The 22,636-nt window shown below is 41.9% G+C and overlaps 1 protein-coding gene across 1 annotated transcript; it reads left to right on the top strand.

The window, feature by feature from the left end:
- The first annotated feature begins 261 nt into the window (after window positions 1–261).
- oma1 (OMA1 zinc metallopeptidase) lies at window positions 262–9,925 on the top strand. The gene is made up of 8 exons (XM_080472742.1): window positions 262–1,014; window positions 2,345–2,573; window positions 2,793–2,966; window positions 3,072–3,179; window positions 4,974–5,102; window positions 5,258–5,332; window positions 5,773–5,922; window positions 8,528–9,925. Exons 1-8 carry the CDS (start codon window positions 665–667, stop codon window positions 8,831–8,833), a joined length of 1,521 nt encoding a protein of 506 aa, XP_080328868.1. The 5' UTR covers window positions 262–664; the 3' UTR covers window positions 8,834–9,925.
- The last annotated feature ends 12,711 nt before the right edge of the window (window positions 9,926–22,636 follow it).

Genomic DNA, 22,636 nt, shown 5'->3' with positions numbered 1-22,636 from the left:
CATAGAGAGGTCCAGCCGGTATTTGAACCGACAGCATTCTCACTGAGTAATAACCACTGTCCTGCAGACTGAGTCCACAAACAGAATGTTTCCCAATCGAACAGTGGGTGTGTGTTTATGGAAGGAGAGATGATCAACGTGCTTTTGGGTTAAACAAGTGTTTTCTCATCAGAGGAAAAAAAAAACGTGTACGAATGAATTATAACTTTAACCTCTGGCGGAACCGTTTGTGTCCGGAACTATCGTCCCCGGCTTGTTTCCAGTGGGAATCCTTTAGCAAACGGGACCGTGGATATCGTGAACTCCGCGGCTTAAACATCGTAAAGTTTAAAACGGACCTTTGACCTGACAGTGAAGTGAAGTGTTGAGCTGAGCTCAGAATGATGCGTTGAAGTAACTTTGGACGTTTGTCAACATTTAGAGAAGTGAAGAGGACCGCGGTAACCAAGGTTACTTTAAGCTAGCGTCCACTAGTAACATACTTGGAGAGAAACCGCGTCTGAAACAGACGCTGATCTCCTTTTAGCTCCATGAGTCCAAGACTGTTGTTATTGTCGTATGACAAAACATCATCCCATTCCCGATAACACCTCGCTCCTCCTCGGACACCAAACTGCAGTGGTGACCTTTTTGAAGAGGGTGAAATCGCAGAGGTTTGAGGACGATGGCTTTAATTTGCGGAAGTTTCGCGAGGAGCGGTCGCGTGGCTCTGCTTTCTTCACACCTGACCCGAAATCTGCATGTCTACAAGCACCGGGAGAAATCCTGCTCGCTGCACTGTCACATCACGAAACCAAACTACCGGACGGCCACCTTGACGGGACCAGCTATTTCGTCTGGAGGACAGAGGATGTGTTTACGGTTTTGCTCCAGACCCAGTGCGCCCCCTCCTGGTGCCCCTGTCCCGACACAGCGGCACTTCCACACGTCAGCCCCCCTGAAGGCCCTGCCCATGCCCCTCTTATGGATGATACTCAAACCTCTGCAGAAGCTTGCTGCGATAATACTGGGCAGGTAGGAGACACTGCCATGTTACTCTACTGCTGTCATTCATTTCTGTCACAGCACGAATCAGCAAACAGTAGCAAATACTAAGATCCAGCCATGCATATATCAAGGTACATTTACTCAAGCAAAATGTCCCCCAAAATATTATTGCATTTAAATTTGATGTTGTTTTAAGAGCGTTATTTTACTTTCCATGTGTCCTCCTCTTCACCTGCTGGGTTAAAGACAAAGTTGACATTAACCTGTCCAGGACAGAATAAACATAGAGAAACACATTACGCACATTTATCAGTAATTTGTAGTCATCAGTTAACCTGGCTTATTTCATATGGTCTGTTTTTATAGAAAATTTTGTGATTTTAGTTTCCTACAGCTGTATATATCAACAATGACTCTTCATATCACAGTGAGTTCAGAAAATATATGCCACATCCACATCAGAGAGATTTAGTGCACATGGAGAGCATGCAGACTAAACACAAAAAGCTCTCAAGTTCAAATTGGTGTACAACAAGCAATATTATTGTTGTGAGATGAGAGTTATAACCACTGCACCTTTGTGCAGCGACATATATATTCATATGATTATCTATAAATTGAAAACACTCAATACGTTGAGGTATCATGCTTATAACTTTGTTCTGCATGCATTTATCAAAGGTGCCAAATTGACTCCTGGACTTTAGGTAAATGTAGTTGTAGTTTGTTTTACTGTATTTTAGGTCCATTTATTATACTTTAGTAGATAGATTAGATGACTGAAAGATAATATTTTTTTAGTTCACAAAGATGATGAATACACTTTTTAAATAAGAAGATAGTAATTGTTTCTGCATTTTATGTTTAATTAAGAGTTTTTAATTAGCTGGTACAAAATAATTACTAAAATAGAGTGAGTGCATTGAAATAATTTGGCAGAAGTAACATCTGTCATCAGTGAGAATTATTTTACACCGAAAACCTGAAGTTGTAAATGCTTGTTTTGTTTAGTTTTACAGCTTGATAATAGAGGAACGCTCCTCAGTGCCTGGACAACATTATTAGAGCATTTTGTGCACAGTACCGTGTTGTGAACACATTTTCTAGATGTTGTGTTGTTTCTTTCCTGTCAAGACTAATTGAAAGATTTAAATCTTAAAATTGATCTGAGTTTGTATCCCTGCAGTGAAAATCCTAAATTCAAAGTTTTCCTGATAAAATAAAGACATGCACTTTTCCCCATCATGAAATCAAGCTGAGATAACCCCGGTGGGGTGGGTAATATGTGAGCGTCGACCTGTTCTAACACAACATATGACCTACACGAGCAGATTTGTCTGTGTACTTCTGTGTTCAGGAGTATTAGGAAGTGGTGGGTGGCTCTACCAGACAACCGGCGGCAGCTCATGCGGGAGTGGACCTGGCAGCGCCGCTGGCATCTGGCATCGGGGGCCGGTGTTGCTATGGTGATTGTAGCCCTTCTGCTTCTAACCCACCTGGATGAGTCCCCGGTGACAGGACGGACCCGCCTCCTGGTGTTCAGTAGAGAGAATTACATGGAGCTGGCAGCTGTGACTTCAGACGCGGTAAGCCAGGAGGTGTGGGCAGACGTAATGATTCTGGACAGGAAGTATTAGACACCCTGTTTACACATATTCCGAACAAGATTCATAGAGTCAGCGGTGAAAAGAGTGGTGACAGATAAAATGGGACTTGATTAACTGGATGGAGATGGAGAAAATGTAACATCAGGGGAGGCTAATTAAATTCTTCCAAAACTATTTGTCATTGTGCCGGTGCCGCAGTACATGGAGGAGTTTGCAGAGCTGCTGCTTCCAGTCACTGACCCCCGTCACCAGGTGGTGGAGCGGGTGGTGCAGCACCTGGCACAAAGGAACAAGGACATCCCTGAAGTGGCTGAGGTCACCTGGAGTGTGCATGTGGTGCAAAGTCCCAACACCAATGCCTTCGTCCTCCCAGTGAGTGAAACACTCGTCATTGGGTCCAAGGCCATTTTTCATTCTTTTAATCGAGATCCGCAAACACACTCGGCTCTCATTTGTAAAATGTCCTCCTGCGTGTAGAACGGGAAGGTGTTCATGTTCACGGGGATGCTGGACGCGATGGCAGATGTTCACCAGCTCACTATTGTCCTTGGACACGAGATGGCTCACGCTGTACTGGGACACTCTGTAAGTATCTCAAGCTCAGCAGACTGTTGTTGACGCACTCTCCGCACCTGGATTATAATGTATACACTCCACCAGACCATTGGTGGGATTATTCAGTATGTGACCTATATTTTCAATCAACTCAAAGTGCCTCGCAAATAATTGACAAAAAACAATTTACAAACATACACGCCAGGACATATTTATGTATGACTGCACATGCATGCACAAAACACACACATATGCACACTCGAAAATCCAGATTGATGGATTTAAAATGTCCTGTGAACAGTGGCCTTGGCTGTCCTGAAAGGCGCTGATAAATAAAATGTATTATTATTATTAGAGCAGTACAATGTGGACTATACTAAACAAGTTGATTCAAATGTGAGGGAAGTAATTGAAGTAAAATATTTCTAGAAGTATAAAAGAGCATGTATTATTAACATTAAGGAATTAATCTAAGGAATGTCCCTCCCGTATGACTAACGTATTTTGATTTTATTCTATTGTCAACATATTGCAGATCCTCTGACAGACTGTTTCTGTAGTTTAGATCATCGGGACTAAAAGCTGCATCACCAAATGTTTTTTTTTTTTATTTCGACGTGTGTGTGTATCTTACATTTTCAGACATACAAACAGACTTGACAAGATATGGTAAGATAATTCTTTACTTGTCCCACAATGGGTGAATTTGCTTTGTTGCAGCGGCAAGTCGACTGTAAATAAAATAGTCTCAAAAGAGAAAGAATGCAAACAATAAATAAGTATGAAAAACAATAACAACAGTAGCAATGATATATAATCAAGATAGTAACCCGACACTGTGCTACAGTTGGCTATGCAGTGCTCGGTCTTAGTGTTTATCTCTGCTACTTTCACTGTCGCATTTATTGAAAAATTTCACTTAAGGTCTTTGTTGTAATTTTTATGCCTTGCTGTGTCATCCTGCCGTCCGAATTGGAGAATCTGGCATGCCAGCATTGTTTGGTTCTGGAGTCTGGACGCTGCAGTGTCACTCAGGCCCATGAAATCTGCTCGCATTTGACAGAGTTCGCTAAGCAGTTACAGAAATTGTTTCGCAGGAGAATGAGTCAGTGAAAACACTCTCAGCTCCAATAATATTCAAGACAAACCCCTAGTCATTTACAAGTCTTTATCACACAGAGTGGAGGACGCAACAGGACAGCTCTCAGGCCGCTCCTCAGCGTCTCCTATCGGTGAGTAATGTATGGAGACGTCTGGACTGTTCACCACCGTCACCCTTGCTCAGTCTCGGCAGTGTTACGCCGGCTAAAGTGCCGTGAGTTGCAGCACTGTTGCATCAGCCGTTGATAAAAGACTCGCTGACAATCACTGGCAAACACTCACTAATCCTGTCTGCGCTGTGATGACCAAAGTCCTGCCGACCTCGGGCAGTGCCGGGCTTTATTAATTCTCCCCAGATGGCTGTTTTTCTCCGGCTATAAAAGCCCATTCTTCATGTCCTAAAAAAGTGTCTAATGAAGTTGTGGGTATTTCAAGACTTTAAACGTCCTCGGAGGAAATGCTTGAAGGAGATTTTAATTAGATGAAGGGAATGAGCATCGATGGGCTTGGCATTACCCAGTAGGTGTGCTCTATTGGATTGGCTGTTAAAACCTCTAAATCTGTTACCGCTTAAACGTTCCACTAAAATAGATGGGAACAATCAATACGTTCTGCCCCCCCCCCCCCCCCCCCCCCCAAAAAAAAACTTTTTACCTCTATTCTCCTCAACCTATCTCATTCTCTCTCTCCTGTTGTACTTTGCCTCCTCTGTGAGCACCTCAGGCAGAACAGGCCAGTCTGTCTCATGTGGTGGACCTCGTCTCCGTGATTCTGCTGGCCGCCATCTGGGCGGTGTGTCCCAAAGACAGCCTAGCATTGGTGGGACAGTGGGCTCAGGACAAACTCAAAGAGGTGAGACATTCACATTTGTAATTTGGAAATACACGAGGAGAAAACTTTGTGTGGTCAAATTTGGAATGGTTTTAAGATGAGATGGGGTAATGTGAACAATAAAAACCTGTCAGGAGTCTTTCGACTAAACTATCTTTCTTTTTCGCCTTTCATAGCTGATGTTCAACCGCCCCTACAGTCGTAAACTGGAGACTGAGGCAGATCAAGTGGGACTGCAGCTGGCTGCAAAGGTATCACTAGTTTGTCATTACTAAGAGTGTTTAAAATAGATTTTACACATTATTTCAGAGATTTTCCTCTACCTCTAAGAAGACATTAATATGACAAAACTGATGTCAAGAAAAAAAACTGAAATCAAGACATGAATATCTAATGAGAGATAATAAAATACCATAAAATAGGCCTGGGTTACTTTATTGATGTATTTTGGGGGAGATGCTGAACAATTAAAGATTATCTGAGAATTTTTTGCTCCTTATTGGACTTCCACCAGTCAGTGTGTGTGTGTCCTCTCCACAGCCAGTTTTCTGGCTGTTGTTTGCCTGTGTGCCAATAGGGGGCACTGTTGTCAAAGTAATGTGGCGCAATTAGTCAGTTTGGATTTTTGTGTCTGCACAAGACAGAATAATGTGTGTGCGTGTGTGCGTGCGTGTGTGTGTGTGTGTGTCAGGCATGTGCAGATGTTCGAGCAGGTCCTGTTTTCTGGCAGCAAATGGAAATCAGAGACCAACTGACGGGAGAGCCGCATTTCCCCGAGTGGCTGTCCACACACCCGTCTCACAGGAACAGGTTCACTCAGCTGGACCGTCTCATGCCACAGGTACAGACACACAAAGAAACTGTTCACCCAGACTGAGTCACCCCTCGCAAATGTGAGCAAACAGAGTTCTCGTTCACTGAAATGGACTATTTGTTGTGTACCCTGCCGGTTGCAAGTTTCAGCTGGGAAGAGCTCCTGGCTCTCTGTGACTCTAGTCTGGGTAAAAAGTGTACAAATGTATGGACAGTCCTCGTTTTAGTTTTATTCAATAAATGTGAAAGGATCTTTGATGCCCTTGTGAGGCGCGAGCTCCGACACCTGTCTGCTCTTCAATGGAAACAGTGCAGCTTCAGGAGCTGTTAGAAGAAGTCTTAATGGGACTAATGAAGCGTCTGGAGACATGTATATCACCTGCAGACACAAAGGAGAACGCAGAGGAAGGAGAGGCTCGGGGAGGAGAGGAAACGATGCAGGGATTTTAGGAAGACAGGAAAAACATTTTGCTGTGCCAGTGCACACTAAGAGTGTTGTAGGATTGGAGGTGGGTGGAGGACCTGCGAGAAAACAGGCCCACATGAGCAGCTCAATCTCACTGGGCTTTGCACATTGTCTTGGCACTGTGGCGAGACAATCAATGGTGTCTTAAGGCAAGAAATAAAATCCACAAGGGCAACTGGAAACTGACAGCATTCACAATCCTTGTGACTTACGCGTCCGAGGCAGAGAGATATTTACAATCGATCAGGCAGCAGTAGATTTAACCTTGGGTGTTAGTACGCCATCAGCTGCTCTGAGCACAAAGACCAACAGATGGGTAAACCACTAATTGTCCATCAGGTGCCCGTGTGGCTGCTCGGTGTACAGTATGTGTCCGTGCATCACATCACATCCCCGTGTGGCAGATTGACCTCCAGCAGCCGTCGCTGAGGCCAGGCTGTAGCTACAGGCAGTGAAGTTAGGAAGACTGTTGCATGGGGATCAATCAGCCGCCATCGTGTGTGTGTGTGTGTGTGTGTGTGTGTGTGCGTGTGTTTGCGCGGCGGTTGGGGTACTTCTAATACCCTCTTCACACCAGAACAATTGAACTAGCATAGCAGCACAGATGAGCCAGTTAACAGCCGAGCTCAGTCAGGTGAAAGTGATGCATAATGGGATGTTTTTAACCTTGCGACGGGTGACAGTCTCAAGCTACTTAACCCGACTCTTCTGGGGCCACTCCACCTCCTCCAGTGCGCTCATCATCCTTAAGCAAAGCGTATTAAGTCCACTGGTAACGTGAGAGCCTGTTGAGTGGGAAGCAGAGTGCACGTATGTGCTCAGGCTTGCAGGTGATTCTGAGTGAGAGATTAATGAGTTAGGGTGTGTGTGTGTGTGTGTGTGTGTGTGTGTGTGTGGGTGGGTGGGTGCATGAGGCAGGAGAGTCTTGGACTGCAGGGTGGGTAGTATCCACCAGCTCCCTCTCAAACCAGGAGAGAAGCTGCATCACGCAGCAGCCCTGCTCAATATAGATCAATATCCTACTTGAATGTACATTTTGATCCATGGTTTTGATAAGCTGCTGGTAATGATTCCTTTGACAACGATCTGGCCATCACAAAATAAGTCAAAGGAAGTATAAAGCTTTAAAATCAGGAAACGGGTGCACAAAGTCCACTTGTTCAGTAAAAACTCTCCATTCTTTCTTTTCACTGAGAGCCTGCACGTTTGCAGTGTGATGATTGTTAGTCTGCTAGAACCCGGAGCCCACGAGCACAAACTTCCCACACTCCAAACAATGAATTAGACACCTTTGAAGTGATAACAAATTTGTGCCTCATATGCCTGATTGATCTCCCACGACTAGTCCGAGCCCTCGGGTCCGTCCACTCAAAGCATATGCATCTTTGGTAAACGAGTTCGTTTAAAAAAAAGAATTGTTTATTAGGGAGGTGCCAGATTGCGTCATTCATTGTAACACATTGGCACAAGTTACCGGTGTGTAACATCCGATTATTCTTCACAAATTATGATGGAATTTTCCAAAATGTGGACAACATTTATCTCAGCACCAAATTCAGGGGACCTTTGTTTCTTTCTGCAGCCAAAACAAATATACACCGGTTACCTAAAGCTGTGCTTCAGTAGACGGAGACTGGAGGAGTGCAGCTCCCCAAACTCTCAAAGTCAGGATAATTCATGGATACTAATTTCATTTTTGATCTTTGAATCTGTGATTTATATTTATATTCCTTAAATATTAAGGACTGTCGTATAAATGTGCTCCAGTTATAATATATACAGATTAGTAAAAAAAAAAAAATATCAAGGGGCAGCATCTGCTGTGATATCGAAAACAAGACAATCTTTAATTCGACCATTTTTCTTCATGTTTGTTTCTTATTGAGTAAATGTGGTCAGAAAAACCTCATTATAGCTATACCCTGAGATCTACTGATAACATTCAGGTTCCATATTCCCGCTGGGGCATGAGTTTGCAGTGGTTTGCTCAGTGAATGAACAGCAAGAAGATGTGCCTTCAAATTTCATTCCCCTTGTTTTGGTGTTTACTTACAGCAGCACTTTGGATTTGCACCGTCCTCTCTGTGTGTCTGGCTCATGGTGTACTTATCATAGCGAGCTCTTTAAAGTATCTTTTTTTTTTTTTCTTTGTTTTGTTTTTTGACAGGCTCTGGAGTTGAGGGAGAGTTGTGTGTGTCCCGCCCTGCCGGCCACTGACCCCCGTGATGTCTTCTCTAAGAGCGTAAAGGTGTTGCTGGAAAATGCAAAGCACCAGGGGCCTGAGAGGACAAGCAAGCCCCACCCAACCAACGGCTCCACCTCACCCCCCTCGGCACTCCCTGCAGCATTGCTTGCCCAGTCTGCAGCTCCTCTTTTTGCAAGTGTGGACGAGTTAGGCGAAGTCGCCCAGGTAGCCCGTCGTGTTGCTGGTGGGGGGAAAGAATCCCGCCCGGCGATGCGGGGCAGCAACTGACAGCGGCGTTCAATCAATCCTCGCAAACTGTCAGTCGGCAAAATCTGACTGACGGCGCTGGAGCTTTTATTGTTCTTAAGAGGCTTTTCCTTCTCGCCTGTTAAATTTCAAAGCCTGTTGGTGGTAAAGGCGGTTTGGTTTCCACCTCTGGTTGACCAGGTTACCGCCACAGTGGAGCGTCTATTTGGGGGTGGCAGCGTGCGATAAGGTGAAAGTCAGAGGCGGGCCGTGCATTTTCAGACCTACGCCTTCTGTAGTGCTCCGTCTGAATCCATCAATAACGTTTTTATGGCGATAAACAAACATCTTATTATGCAGAAATGCAGTATATAACAGCTGTTGCATCACAGATAGATACTCGTGTAGAAAGAATAAGGACTTGCATAACTCTCCTCATACGGCAGCTGCTTGTTCCCAAAACGTAGACCAGCAGAGAAGGCCTTGCAGGCCCCCGGCGCCCGCCACTGGTGAACGTATAAATGAGAAGAGAAAAGATGATAGTGAGAAGCTCTTCCCTGTCTTGTGACTCCAAAGATTGCCACGTTAATTAGATAACCTTGCAGGCGGAAATACTAAATTAATTAGCAAAGCCTCCAAATGTCGCGGGATTAATATGTGCATTATTCATTGACACACAGCAACAGACGAGGGTAAGCACTTATGTGTGCATGTCGGAGGCTTCGACCATGGCAGGCGGAGGACTTCCGCATTCTCATTACGACTACAGCGTTCTCATGCCACATGCACAGCACTTTATGCATTCTCTCGCCGGAGGGATTTAATGGTGTAAATTTATGCCAGGGTGTTCTTTTTTTTTTTTTTTTTTTTAAGACTTTTCTGCACATGAATGTCAATATCAACTGCCAAGCTTTTAGAAATCTTTCAAGGGATTTTTATTTTGGTTAAAAAAAAAAAAAAAATAAAAAAATTAAAATCTTATTTAACAAAGCAAGTTGAGTGAGTAAATGTTCACATTTACTGCGGCTGCCTGCGGGAGCCGTCGCACAATGAAAAGAGGAGGCCAGTTATGGTTCAACTTCTGGTAATCCTTTATGCGTGTGTGCTGTAATAAAATTGTTACACTGTGAAATCAAAGTGGCACTACTGTGTTTTCATTTGGGGTAAATTATTTTATATGTGTCTTTTTTTGGTGCAGAGCAGCCGAGGAAAACCTCTGAGTTTTACACCTGTTCTAAAGGCTTAGTTTTACTGCACACAGGGTAGGTCTATATGACAGACTATGTTGGAATAAGTGGTCAACGACTGTTTTTATTTTATATTTTTGGAAAAACCGCACCTGAGAAGCCAAGTGACTACTGTTTTTTTTTTTTTTTCTTTATGTCAATAATTCAGAAACGTGCTCGGCCTGCAAGCAGAAAGCAATAGATAAATAAAGATGGAATAAAAGCTTTTATAGTATAAATTAATTATTTGGGTTTTTTATTTTTATCTATTACAGAATCCAGAAATTGAATGGATAGATCAGGCGTGCACATTTATCAGCTGAAGGAAAGGAGACTATGGAAAACCTTGTTCATGCTCCGTGAGAGGATTTATCAGCCTGTCTAACGTTGCAAAATAACATCAAAACCCTCACCAACCAATTAGACAGTGGGTGAAAGATGACTTTCTTTTGAAGTGTGTGTATTTGTCTATGCGTGTGTGGTTGCAGCTTTAATACTTATTGATGCCGGGCTCATGGGGAATTTCCTCACTGGCCTCTCGCAGCTGATCAGAAAGATGTGAAGTTTGGAAATCTCGCAGATAATTTTCCACCACGCCAGTCGTAATCAAATGAAAGTAGCTAGAATTCCCATCGGGCAACCTCACCGCAGCTCTTTTGTAATGCCTGCCAGCTGTTACAAGTTGTAGCTACTTGAATACAAGATCAATCTTGTGATATCTATGTGTTTTAAACAGCTTGGGATTTTGAGTCTTTCTGCTATGTGCAGCGAGAGACAGGAGATAGGGACACACGCAGGCAAAGAATTAAATGAGTCACCCCTCTCTCTAAGTAACAATGAATAATTAACATGTGGCCAAAGATAAAAGAGATTTACACTTTGCTGTTAAGTTAAGGTGTCACAATATGGTGAACAAATGTAATAATAACACAATTTTTCTGTCGATAGAATAAACTTATTACTAGTTACAAATATGCGAAAGGTTCGAGTACTAATTCATATTGTGGCCAACTGGCCATAAGTATTTGCAACTTATAAATTGTAAAATTATCAAACTAGATGACATAGATTTACATACTTGAAAAAAACACAAATACCATTAAATGTTAAGTAGTAACAGTAATTTGAGCATTCGGAATTGATTATACGTGTATCTTGTATCTTTTATGTCCAAATTAGCATTATGCTGAAAGTATGCACAAGTGAAGCTGGAATAATGCCATGGATCAGTGGTTCTCAAACTTTTAACAGTTTATTTATTTATTTTTTTATATATATTTTCAAATACATTTTATTGGAATAAATAAAAATGTATGACTTGCCCCCACCTACCACTAGAGGGAGCTCGGGTGCCACTGGTGGTACTCATACCACAGTTTGCGAATCATGGCTAACGAAAAAGTAATTACAAAATGACATTGTTATTCCTGTAACGATAGAAGATAGAGCATCTCATCTGTTGGATAACGCACCATGTCACACAGTTGCATGTGAGATGATTAGATTTTAATTGGTCTGAGTTCATTAAAAAGCAGCATCAGGCTACATCACTGGAAAGGAAGCTCTGAAATCTTTCAACATACAAAGTACTGAAGATTTGTCCAAAACCTGCCATCAGTGAGACGACTGTATATTAAGTACAACACTCACTGACATTACTGTATATAAGAAAGTTCATTTGACGACATGAAATCCCTCACAATCTTCAACGGAGCCCATTATTCATTTTGCATTCATTTGTTTTCAAAGTACTTAATTTAATTTCACTTTATGAGTTAAACTCGCACTATTTATGTGCAGCGTGGTTCATTCCCCCCCATTTACCGAGATAATGTATTTATAGCAATTATATTTTGGGGAAAAAAAACAAAAAACACTTTCATTTCTATATTTGATTTCAGAAACTACAAAGTGGTATCATCAGTCATCAGGTTTTCCACAAGAGCAAAACGAATTGGAACATTTCTCTCTTCCTCGTTATTCCTGGCTCTACTCTGGAGAGTTTTCCCTCCGTTTCCTGGATTTTGGAAGAACAGCCTCCATTCATTGCGTTGGAGGCGTCCTGCTTCCCGGTCACATTGTTGCGCCCATGCCGAAGCAGCTGGATGCTGCTTCCTCGACACTCAGAGAGAAATTGGAACATGAGCAGGCAACAGATGACAGGCTCACACCCAGAGGTAATTGTAATGAGTGTGATACAATACACACACTGCGCTGAGTAATTGTAGCCTACTGCTGGAGTCTAAACAATACTGCGACAGAGTGCTTAATCAAGGAAAACAAAGAGACAGCAGTCAGATGGATTTGAAGGGACGGAAATAGAAAAAACTAAACAAAAAAAAAACCTGACAAAGTGGAACCATGGGGATTGACAGGAGGAACGAAAAGATGTTATTTCAAGTGTGTGAAAATGAGCCTCTTTTGGATGCGATTTACATTCAAATCGGATGTTTAATTTTTACCATGTTGCAGCACAAATGCCAGTTGGGACCATTTTACTCCACGTGGTTTCTCTGTGCTTACATACATTGCCGCAGGCAGATGGGATCTGTTCCACAAAGTCAGTTAAAAATCAAATGTCTGCTTCATGTCTGTAAATTCACCTCCAGTCTGAGATTGTTTTGTGTTTGTATATTCTTACTTACGCCCACTGGTGACTTCTGACAGCTTCCGAGACCTGCAACAAACTGCTCTCAGGTATTTTGAGGTATTGACGAACGCAAAAGTGGAGGAAGGAGCAAGTGAAGGCAGCACACCCACATTGGAGAAAGCCGAATGCCTGATAGTCGGCAAACTCGAGTCGCTGTTTTCCCCAACAATGTGAGCGAGTCAGGGCAGCGAAAGAGCAACGCAACACATCTGCTGTGTAGGTGGCTGAATAAGTCCCAGAATGCAGTCTGGCTGCCCTCTGACCTCCCTGTGGAGTGTTGTTCCAAGTGGCTCTTTCACACTTCCGTTTCTCTGACACACACACACACACACACACACACACACACACACACACACACACACACACACACACACACACACACACACACACACACACACACACACACACACACAGCAGCTGCTGTTGGAAAAAAGTGTGTGTGTGTGTGTGTGTGTGTGTGTGCGTGGGTGCGGTTGTGGTAAAAGTTGCCATGTCCTTCCGCTGTGCATTAATTATACATGTGGCATGTGGGTGTCTGATTGAAATGAATATTTTACTGCTTTTAATCACTGCCATTGCCAGAGTGATGGAGCATCTGGCTGTGTTACCTGGGTAATTAAAGATGCTGTCTCACTCACGCACACACGCGAGTCTCGGAGGTTGTGTCTGCACTATGAGACAGAAGCACTCCAGAGGCTTACTAATGAGTCAGAATTAGATTCGAAATGTTTTAAAGCAACGGAGCCTGTGGAGAAGTACACACCACTCGTTGTTACTCCGCTGCCTTCTGAGGAAAGCGTGAAGCTTTTCAATATGGACCTTGAACCGTCCCTTGGCTCATCCAGCATGTGGAGTGGTTCTTAGTGGGTTTTCTCTACGTTTTCTGGGTTTCCCACCACAATCATAAATACTTTTCAGGCTAATTGATTACTGCAAAAAAAAAAAAAAATTCTTGACCTGTTCAGAGTGTACCTGCAATAAAGTTGAATAGAAGATGGATTTTAAATGGCCGGATAGATGATATTGTAAATACAGTTTTCATTGGTACTGAAATTTCCCTGTTGTGCGATTAATAATGAATCCCTAATAAACCACTTGCATATTTACAATCGTTAAATAGCAATGAGAGAAAATTGTCCCAATAAGGGTTACCAAGTCACCTCTCTCGATGAACTCCGCTGACTAATATTTGTGCTTCCTCTGTTTGAGACTCCTTCTGAGTGTTCCTCCTCGCTAAAAACACCTGGTACCAGGGTTTTATTTTTAGCAAATAGGGCAGAACCGTGTTTCTCCAGCAGGCTGGAGTTAGTTGCTTCTCTTTGGTGCAGTCTAGTGTCACTTAAAGTGGGTTAATAACACAGTCCTTTTTTTAGCGGCTGTCTGGCGCAGTCTGGATGTGTGCTAATGCTAATGTTAAAGCCGACCTCTCGCTACAATACAGAGATACTCTGCAGGGTAATAGTTTCTCCTTTTTATCTTTTGAAATTAATTAGAGACCCCAGTTTTAGAACGCAGAGCTATTTTGGCTGAATCATTTGAACGCCTTTTATTGGGAAAATAAAAGCTAAAGTAGAGAAGTGCAATAAAAGTTAAAAAAAATCGATGCATATTTTCATTTTGATGCCAGTAGCATGTTTTGTCCTCTGTCACTTCAGCTTCGAAGACTAAGTGGTGGAGTGTCATGATAAAAAGTATTTTCCTCAGTTCTCTGTAATACTGGAGTTGATCCGTTATATTGGTTCTCTTCTTGCATGTTTTTGCTCCATTAGGATAAACTCGGTCAGACATATATGGACGAGCTCAGTATAATAAATACATACTGTACATGCAGGATCCACAAAACAACTGTGGCAGGAATCTGGTGAAGCCAAAGAAAACCAGAGAACAAATTCCACACATAACTATAAATAACTGCAGCTCCATGTTGCAGTCATCACATTAATGATTAGTTCATGTAGTTGAGCATAAACCATGACGGCAAATGTTCTTCTTTTTGTACATTAGACATATTGGCTTTTTTCAACATCGTCTAAACGTCATTGATTTGTTTTTGTTTTTTGCAATCCCTTGTTCTGACTGTCTTGACATTTATTTTGAAACGTATACCTGAATATACCGAACAGACGTTGACACGTTTGTAAATGAAGATTTAACGAAAGTCTCGGGCTGAAGAATTGCGAACGAATGAATGCATTTTTTTTTTTTCACAAGCTCTTTGGGTTGTGGTTCACCTGGGAACTGAGCTTCCGCGTGAACACCAGTAAAGAACAGGCACAGGGTCATCAAGGCTATCTCTTTCAGCACACGATACAGGTCCTCCTCTAATGGCTCCTCGTGTCTCCGTCTGTCTTATCATCCTGATCTGAGCTCCGGTGTGTGAGTGTGTGTGTGTGTCTCTGTGTCTGTGTGTTCATGGTTGAACTGGTAGAGGTTTTTATAGTCTGGCTGCTCTGATGCTATTAGAGATTAGGATGTTAACACAGTCCCTCATCTGACTGCATCGATCCCAACCCTCACAGTGGAATCGCATTAATACTAACGTCAGGTACAAGCTTTGTAGCTCTCTTTACCCGCACTCTCTCTCTTTTTACATCTGCTTCTCTGTCAGTGTTGATTTAAATTTGAATAACCAGCTTTCTTCCCAGTCTTTCAACCAGGAGAGGGTGCGATTTAATGAAGGGAACGAGGGAAGGAAGATTGCCGAGGCAGAGGGGGACTACAGGATGTGGAAATGAGATGAGATGAGATGGAATTGTTTAAATCAGTCTTCCTCGACCACTTTGACACTAGTTGCTTTCAGTGTGGAGAGCATACTTCAAGTCACAACTCAGGCTAAATGTATAGGGAAAGTGAAGTCTCCTTTTTGTGTCAGTCAGAAAATTGAAAAACACGCTGCTATTTACTGAAGGACAGGCTGTGTCAAAGTGAGACTTTAGATTGTTAACAGTGAAGTTCGTGAATTGACTTTAGAGTCCATCCGTCCAACACGCTCACAGTGGATGTACTATCTTTTTAGTTTTACAATAAGGAGCAACATTGTGGGATGGGATTTAGGATTAGGTCCTGACTAAGAAAAAACAAGAGTAATGTTTATTAAAAAAAACTACAAATGGATGGTTGTTATCTGCTGCAGTCATTAATGTCTCAACAAAAGCTACAACAGAAAAGATTTACTTTGCACTAATCAGACTTCAATCAATGTAAACATATTTTTATACCCAATGTATATATATATATATATTCTGTACGTACATTTTATCTAATGAGTTTGTGTACCAACTGCATCTCCACCATAGTAAAGGTCATGACCTTGTATTTCCACAATGATTTGTCCTTCTCTGTGTTACCAAAGTAAAACATAGCTGTTATAAGAGTTATGTATGAGAAGGTTATGTTCAATTATTAGTTGATTGAAATTGCCGGGAAAATATCCTGGCAAAGACCTCAAGGAGACAGCATACACAGGAATCAGACTGAGAGCGATTTAAAAAGTTTAAGATAATTTTATTACTTTATTCCTGCAAGAAGAGACAACGTCAGTACAACCTTTGCATGATTCAGAAGTTTGTCTAACTATGAAGTCGGACAGCGCCGTCTTAAACGGCTGAGTTGTGTTGAGAAAGATCGCCGTGCTTCCTGCACTGTAGACATTGACGGTTACAAAAAAAGTAGCACAGAGGTTCCAAAAGTGCCGACACAGGTCATCCTTGAAACACAGACTGCAAAATTCCACATCATTCTCTATGACACAAAATCCAGATTTCCATAACACTTACTGATTAAAACTTTTTGCTGGTCAGATAATTGTTTGGTACACAACACTAAACAAAATAACAGTACATACCAGTTTCTATTTCTGCGTCCATCAGTGCATTATACTCTTCTGCTCACCTTGTCTGTGATCCCTGTGTATTGGAACAACGTGGGAGAGTAAAATCCAGACCAAAACACTGTCAGTCAGTGTCTGCCAAATTCAACAAACTCTGACGGGCCTAGTTGTATGTTTATACCGAGAGGATGGTTGCCTCTGGCGAGCACAGCAGGTGGGTTTTGATGATTTTTGTCTGTAGAGGAACACCTTCATCAGAGATGCTAATAACTAATGAAAACTTGAGATTTCATTGATCTTTCAGCAGCGTGACCCACTCTCAGTTGTTCGTTCATGGAAAATTAAGCAGATCTCTGATGAGTCTGACACACACTATTTCTGATAGGCACATCTATACAACACCTTTAATGATTGATTTATAAATATTTCTAATATGTAAATACCAGAAGATTAACGGAATACAACCAATTAACACATGTTATATAGACAGTTGTGTACTGTATATATTTGTAACTTATATTTAAATGTTTTTAATCTAACGATTGTTTTACCAGGAAGTCCCTTGAGAGAAAAATCTGGTTTTCTACCTGGTCATTGGCCAAGAGGCATACTGGAGCAATCAAGCTCCATTATGCCTCTGGCTGAATCTGGTGTGATAAATCTATGCATGCATAAATATGTGATCTGTGTGATTAATCTATGTTCTGACCATCCATCGACATCCCCAGTGTACTCTATTTGTAGATGTAATATAAATGGTATTCAGGCAGCACATCTGATGTGCCTTCATAAATTGCTCTTGATAATTTTTTACACTTTCCTGCATTGTATGAGTAGCCTCACAACTAATATAATGCAATGATTATTATGGTTTGAAGAGCTAGTCCACTAAAGATGTGTTAACTTCTTAATAATGTAATTCTCTAGAGAGGGTTGGACCAATATCGTGTCTGCAGAAGTGTACCAAACACTGCTGGTTTCTTTATGCCCATGAGCCATAATTTAACTAAGCAGTCCAGCCTCATTCCGCCACACTGGGGTTTGCAATTACTCTGATTAGAAATTCCCTCAAACTAATGGGTTTCCATTTTTATTGTGGTTACAAAGCTCAGTGTCAGAGTTTTTTTTTTTTTTTTTTTCAGAAACAAGCAATGCCTTCGGTCCTCATAGTCTAAGAGGTTTCTGTTTTTATAATTAATGAAAATATTTTGTTTCTGTCACAACAAACCAATTGTAATGAGACAGATACAAACATGTGCCAATTCAATATAATACAATGCTGTCGCCTGCATTTCGCCTAATGACCTACTGGGCTGCCTCTGTGGTTACACTGCGATAGACTGACGGATCTAGGGTGCACTTTTACTGAGTGTTTCCCACAACCACTGACCATAAGGTTGATTTCGGGTTTTCCGCTTCGATATAAATATAAACATAATATAATTTTTTTTCCCGACGTTAGTTTAGGCTAACGTTGAATAAATAGCCTAACAGCCAATCAGAGGACGGGATTTTGCCCCACAGCCAATCAGAGGAGAAGAAGGAGGGTTAGCAAACCAGGAAAAGTGACAGGCCGCCACGCTAATTTTCTCAACTTTGTGTCGGAGTTGATTATTAATGTGGTCAAAAATACAACCTGCATTGAGTGCTACTTAAATCACTGTCTCTGCTGCTGTTGATCTAATAATATATGTGCGCTGACTCAAATCCACCAGCGGTACTGACGCATTCACGGACTATGTCGCGCTCTGATTGCGCAATCGTTCAGAAAGCTGCAGCATGGACACTCTATGGACGTGGACGAGCTACACACTTTGCGTGTACTGGACTTTCATTTGGAGCAGGAGGTGATAACCCAAGAGATTTCTGTCCAGACGTATCTGCAGAGAAACTTCATTTCACAACCAAGGTAAGAGTCTGCACCTCTGTCCTGCACGTATACAAGTTAGTCACGTGCGCCAGACTGGAGGAAGCCTTAACTCTAAGAATTTCTACTCAAAATGACCAGCAAGTGAAAGCGAAACCTGAGGGTCACTGGGACACTTTGGTTTATAATCATGTGGGCAAAGAAGACCACTCTTCGTGAGAATTAAAGCCATATTGTACTATACTAAATATATATATATATATATGGACATATACTAGCTGTTTGAAACATGTATACAATATCAATTAGAAGTAATATATAAAAGTACATTGTACAGGATTTATTATTGGAGAACGTCCACATTTCACTGAGAAGGGTTCTTAAACCTAGACTTGGGGATATGGCGAGGGAATGGATATTCTTATTGTGAGGCAGGAGTTTTAATCACTACACCACTTTGCAGCCCTGCAATAAATGCAATGACTATTGTGTATTCGAAGAGAATAGTTACAAGGTAATATCTTCATTTGGCTCACAGTGGCTGAAATCTGCTCTGAAGTCATCATCATGAGCTTCAGGCTCATTGGTGCTGCATGGATTTGGACTACAAACCACAAGGTTTCAGCAAAACATGCTACAGGTTATATTTTTTCTACAGATGCATTCTGGAAGTTATTTTTATTTATTTTTTTGCTCTGTTATTTATTCATTTGTGTTATTTCATGTCTGAACAAGAAAGACACGATCTGACGAGTCTTAGTGTTGGTTGGAAATCGGGACTGACTGGAGGCATTACTGTCTGGGAGAGTCTATGTGCATCTGCCTGCTTACAGCTACTTATGAGGGATATTAAGAGGGATTAAGCCTGGAATAAATTAGAATAAATTCACATTAATCCTTGTCCGTTTGTTTCTGTGACATTTGTTTTAAATTTGACATTATAATTCCAGCTTACTGCTGTGGGGAACCAGCAGAGCATCGTAGGGAATCTACTGTTACTTAAGGTTGATAAAGCAGACATAGTATCCAAGCACTTTGGTGATGGCATGCTCTCTGTTGTTTTGAGTACAGCTCAGTTTTGTAGGTTGTATGTGTACAATGAGTGATTTTGCTACCGAAGACTGGGAAATGTGAAGAAAACCAGACGGAGCCCATATTAAACCAGAAAACTTGCTTGCATTATTGCCTGAAATTCCTATAGACCTTCCAAGAAAAGGAAGTTCCACAGTGTGCTGGACTTTGTCACTCAGACATGCATGTAACGGGGGAGACGGGGGTTGAAAACTTGCGTGTAATGTTTTTCTTTCGTTCACATCATCTCTCCTCTCTTCTCCTTCAGTCGTCCTCCAGGAAAACCCCATTTATCCATACATCCATCCGTGCTCACTCAACCTAAGTAGCTGTCTATTTGCTGTCTCGTTGCCATGGTTACCATTATGCTTCCTGCCTGCTCTGGTTTGAAGGACAAAATAGTGATGAGTAGTATTTAGGGTAAGAGACGGAGGTAGAAAGATGGAAAAGGAGAATAAATGCAGTTTTAAATGCATGTATACTGTATATGCTGAAGATTTTATTTTTTGCTGTTGGTTGATGGACGTCACCACACACACACACACACACACACACACACACACACACACACACACACACACACACACACACACACACACACACACACACACACACACACACACACACTCTTCAATCCCCCGCCCCAGGGTTCCATCGAAGGTAGAAAGGCTGCTGTATACCAACACTTCTCTTGGTGTCGGATGTTTAGCTCGAGCTGCTCTCATTTCTAAGCTGATCAATAACAGGTGATACTGTCGTCCCTCTCGTCTCTTTGGGAGAGACTGTGGAGTTTCTCAGGACTGCACCAAACAAATGAGTAGGCATCTGGCCTGAAGTATTTTTCAGTCGCAGTGCTGCACCCTGTGTCACAATACCAGAAAAAGCGATTTGCCCAGAAATCAGATCCAGAATTTCCCACATGCAGAGACGCACACGTACAGAACAGCTTTTGTATGTTCACATTGTTTTTTTTTTTGTATAAAGTCGTCAGACTGTCAGAAATTAGACTAAAACCGTGGACTTTATATAGCTGACCTGGTTAGAGAATCAGGAGGAGTCACTCCAGATTAGTAGGGAGAAAGATGATTTTGTGTGGGTGGGGGTGTGTGTGTGTGGGTGTAGGTGGGTGTGGGTGGTTGAGATATATAAGCAGCAGAGAGAGAAGGAAGGAGAGCTTAAACTCAATCCCTTCTCCACCACACCACACGCATCACTCCCTCCACTGTATGATTCTCTCGCCGCCTCTCTTATTGTAAGGTTCTTAGGGCCTTCCTTAACTTTTAATAAGACTCTTTAATAAGTCCCCAGATCATGGCTCGGTCGGTCAGGGCTTCTATTTCAACACAGCTCTGCTTAATCTCGCTCTAAAATAGATCTGCTTCCTCCTCGCTCTCCCCCCCGTCTCTGTATTTCTCCTCGAGATTGTAAAAGTATTTAATAAACTTCTGGGGATTGTGGAAGGTTGTATCGCCCTCTGTGATATGTGCGAATGAAGACAGTTTGCCAAAGGTATGTGTGACTTGGGATATAGCAGTTTTATTATCATTAAGGAAGATCAACTGTAATGTTGTGAGATAAAATGTCTTAGTTGTCAGTGATGAAGGGCATATTTGACAAAGAGGTGAAGGCCTAATGAGACCATGATGTGATACCGCACATAAAATGTCTATTTAGACTGTGATATATTTGTCTTTTCTGATTGTACCCATTCAGCAGTTGTGTCTAGGTTCATTCCCACAACCTTCAGCCTCACATTAACCGAAACGTGATTTAAATGTCAAATCTAAACGTCCTCCATCACACTAGAATTTGACGAATAGTCGCAACTACAAATACATGGGCATCAAACCTGAGGCCTGCAGCCAAGACTGGCCTGCCAGACGCTGTATTCGTGAGCTTACATTGTAAACTATAAAACTCAAATTTTTCAATCAGCCGAACTACTGTTTCTATTTTTCTTTTCACTGGTGGACACACTGCTGAGACCCAAGATGAGAGATAAGTGATGTAGTATCAAAAACCATAGCAGCTACCTTATTATTTTTTATAATGCAAGGGATTTATAAGAACAGGCAAGCTGAAGGACAAATCATGGTTCTCGAGAAGATTTTAACAACATTTGTCTGAAAAGAAAGTGTTCAGAAAGGATTACAGAGCTTTCAGAAGCATAAACTCCAGTTCTTTTTTTTTTTTTTTTGCTTTGTTGATTGAAATAGGAAAGAGAATACAACCCACATCAAGTGCACATCATTATGGATATTCCATTGTATTTTTCACAAGGAGCCTCTGTTTCAGATGTAGATCTTTAAAATTGTACTTGTATTTCTTTAAAAAAAAATGTTGACTTGTCCTGGGGATGTTCGAATACATTGGAAAATGTAGAAACTGTTTAACAATGTACTCATACCTCTATTCCATAACGGAACAGTTTGAAGTTGTTGGTATTAATAGCTCATCATGCAATCTATTTACTGGTCCACGCCACTCAAGATCAAATTAGATTGTTTGTGGCTCCTGAACCTCAGTGGGTTTGACAACCCTGTACTGATCATATTGTAGAAAATACAACTGTGTAAGCACATTTCTATCTGTTCAACATCAGTTTGGAAAATAGATTGTTCAGAAACACACACACACACACACACACACACACACACACACACACACACACACACACACACACACACACACACACACACACACACACACACACACACACACACACACACACACACACACCAATATTAAATAAGCTCCTAAAATATCTTGTCCATTCTTAGAGATCCCAAGTTCCACATCAGGCGCAGTGATGCCTTGGTGTGTCTGTATGATATACTTTAGTCAGTCTCTTTGGCCTACTTAAGCATATTGTAAGTAGCACAGCGTACTGCCTCTGCTTTCCCTGTGGACGCAGGCTGAATAATTGAGTGGTTCTGAGGCAGGGTAATAAGCTACGCCGCCACTGTAATAACCCGCTGGACAATGCAGGCGAGCGAGTGCATGCGCATGTTTGAGGAGCGTGGTAATGGCTGCTATTACTTGAGGCTTGGAAAGCAGAGTTACTGTTAAAGGAAGCAGATATGTTATGTGTGCATACATTATGTGTTTTATATATGCTTTTCCGTGAATTTAGGCCAATTGAGACCTTTTGACAGGCTGATGGGACTGGCAGTCTGTGGTTTCCCCGTGTGAGCTTTTGAGT

Source organism: Lipophrys pholis, assembly GCF_963383615.2.
Source record: "Lipophrys pholis genome assembly, chromosome: 10".
Classification (NCBI taxonomy): domain Eukaryota; kingdom Metazoa; phylum Chordata; class Actinopteri; order Blenniiformes; family Blenniidae; genus Lipophrys; species Lipophrys pholis.
This window is presented reverse-complemented; position numbering and strand designations above follow the sequence as displayed.

Bases quoted from the DNA above. Each gene is read 5' to 3' on its own strand.
- oma1 (XM_080472742.1), top strand. From the start codon at position 665: ATGGCTTTAATTTGCGGAAGTTTCGCGAGGAGCGGTCGCGTGGCTCTG. The intron at 2,967-3,071 runs GTGAGTGAAACA...TCCTGCGTGTAG, and splicing joins CCAATGCCTTCGTCCTCCCA to AACGGGAAGGTGTTCATGTT. The intron at 5,333-5,772 runs GTATCACTAGTT...TGTGTGTGTCAG, and splicing joins GACTGCAGCTGGCTGCAAAG to GCATGTGCAGATGTTCGAGC.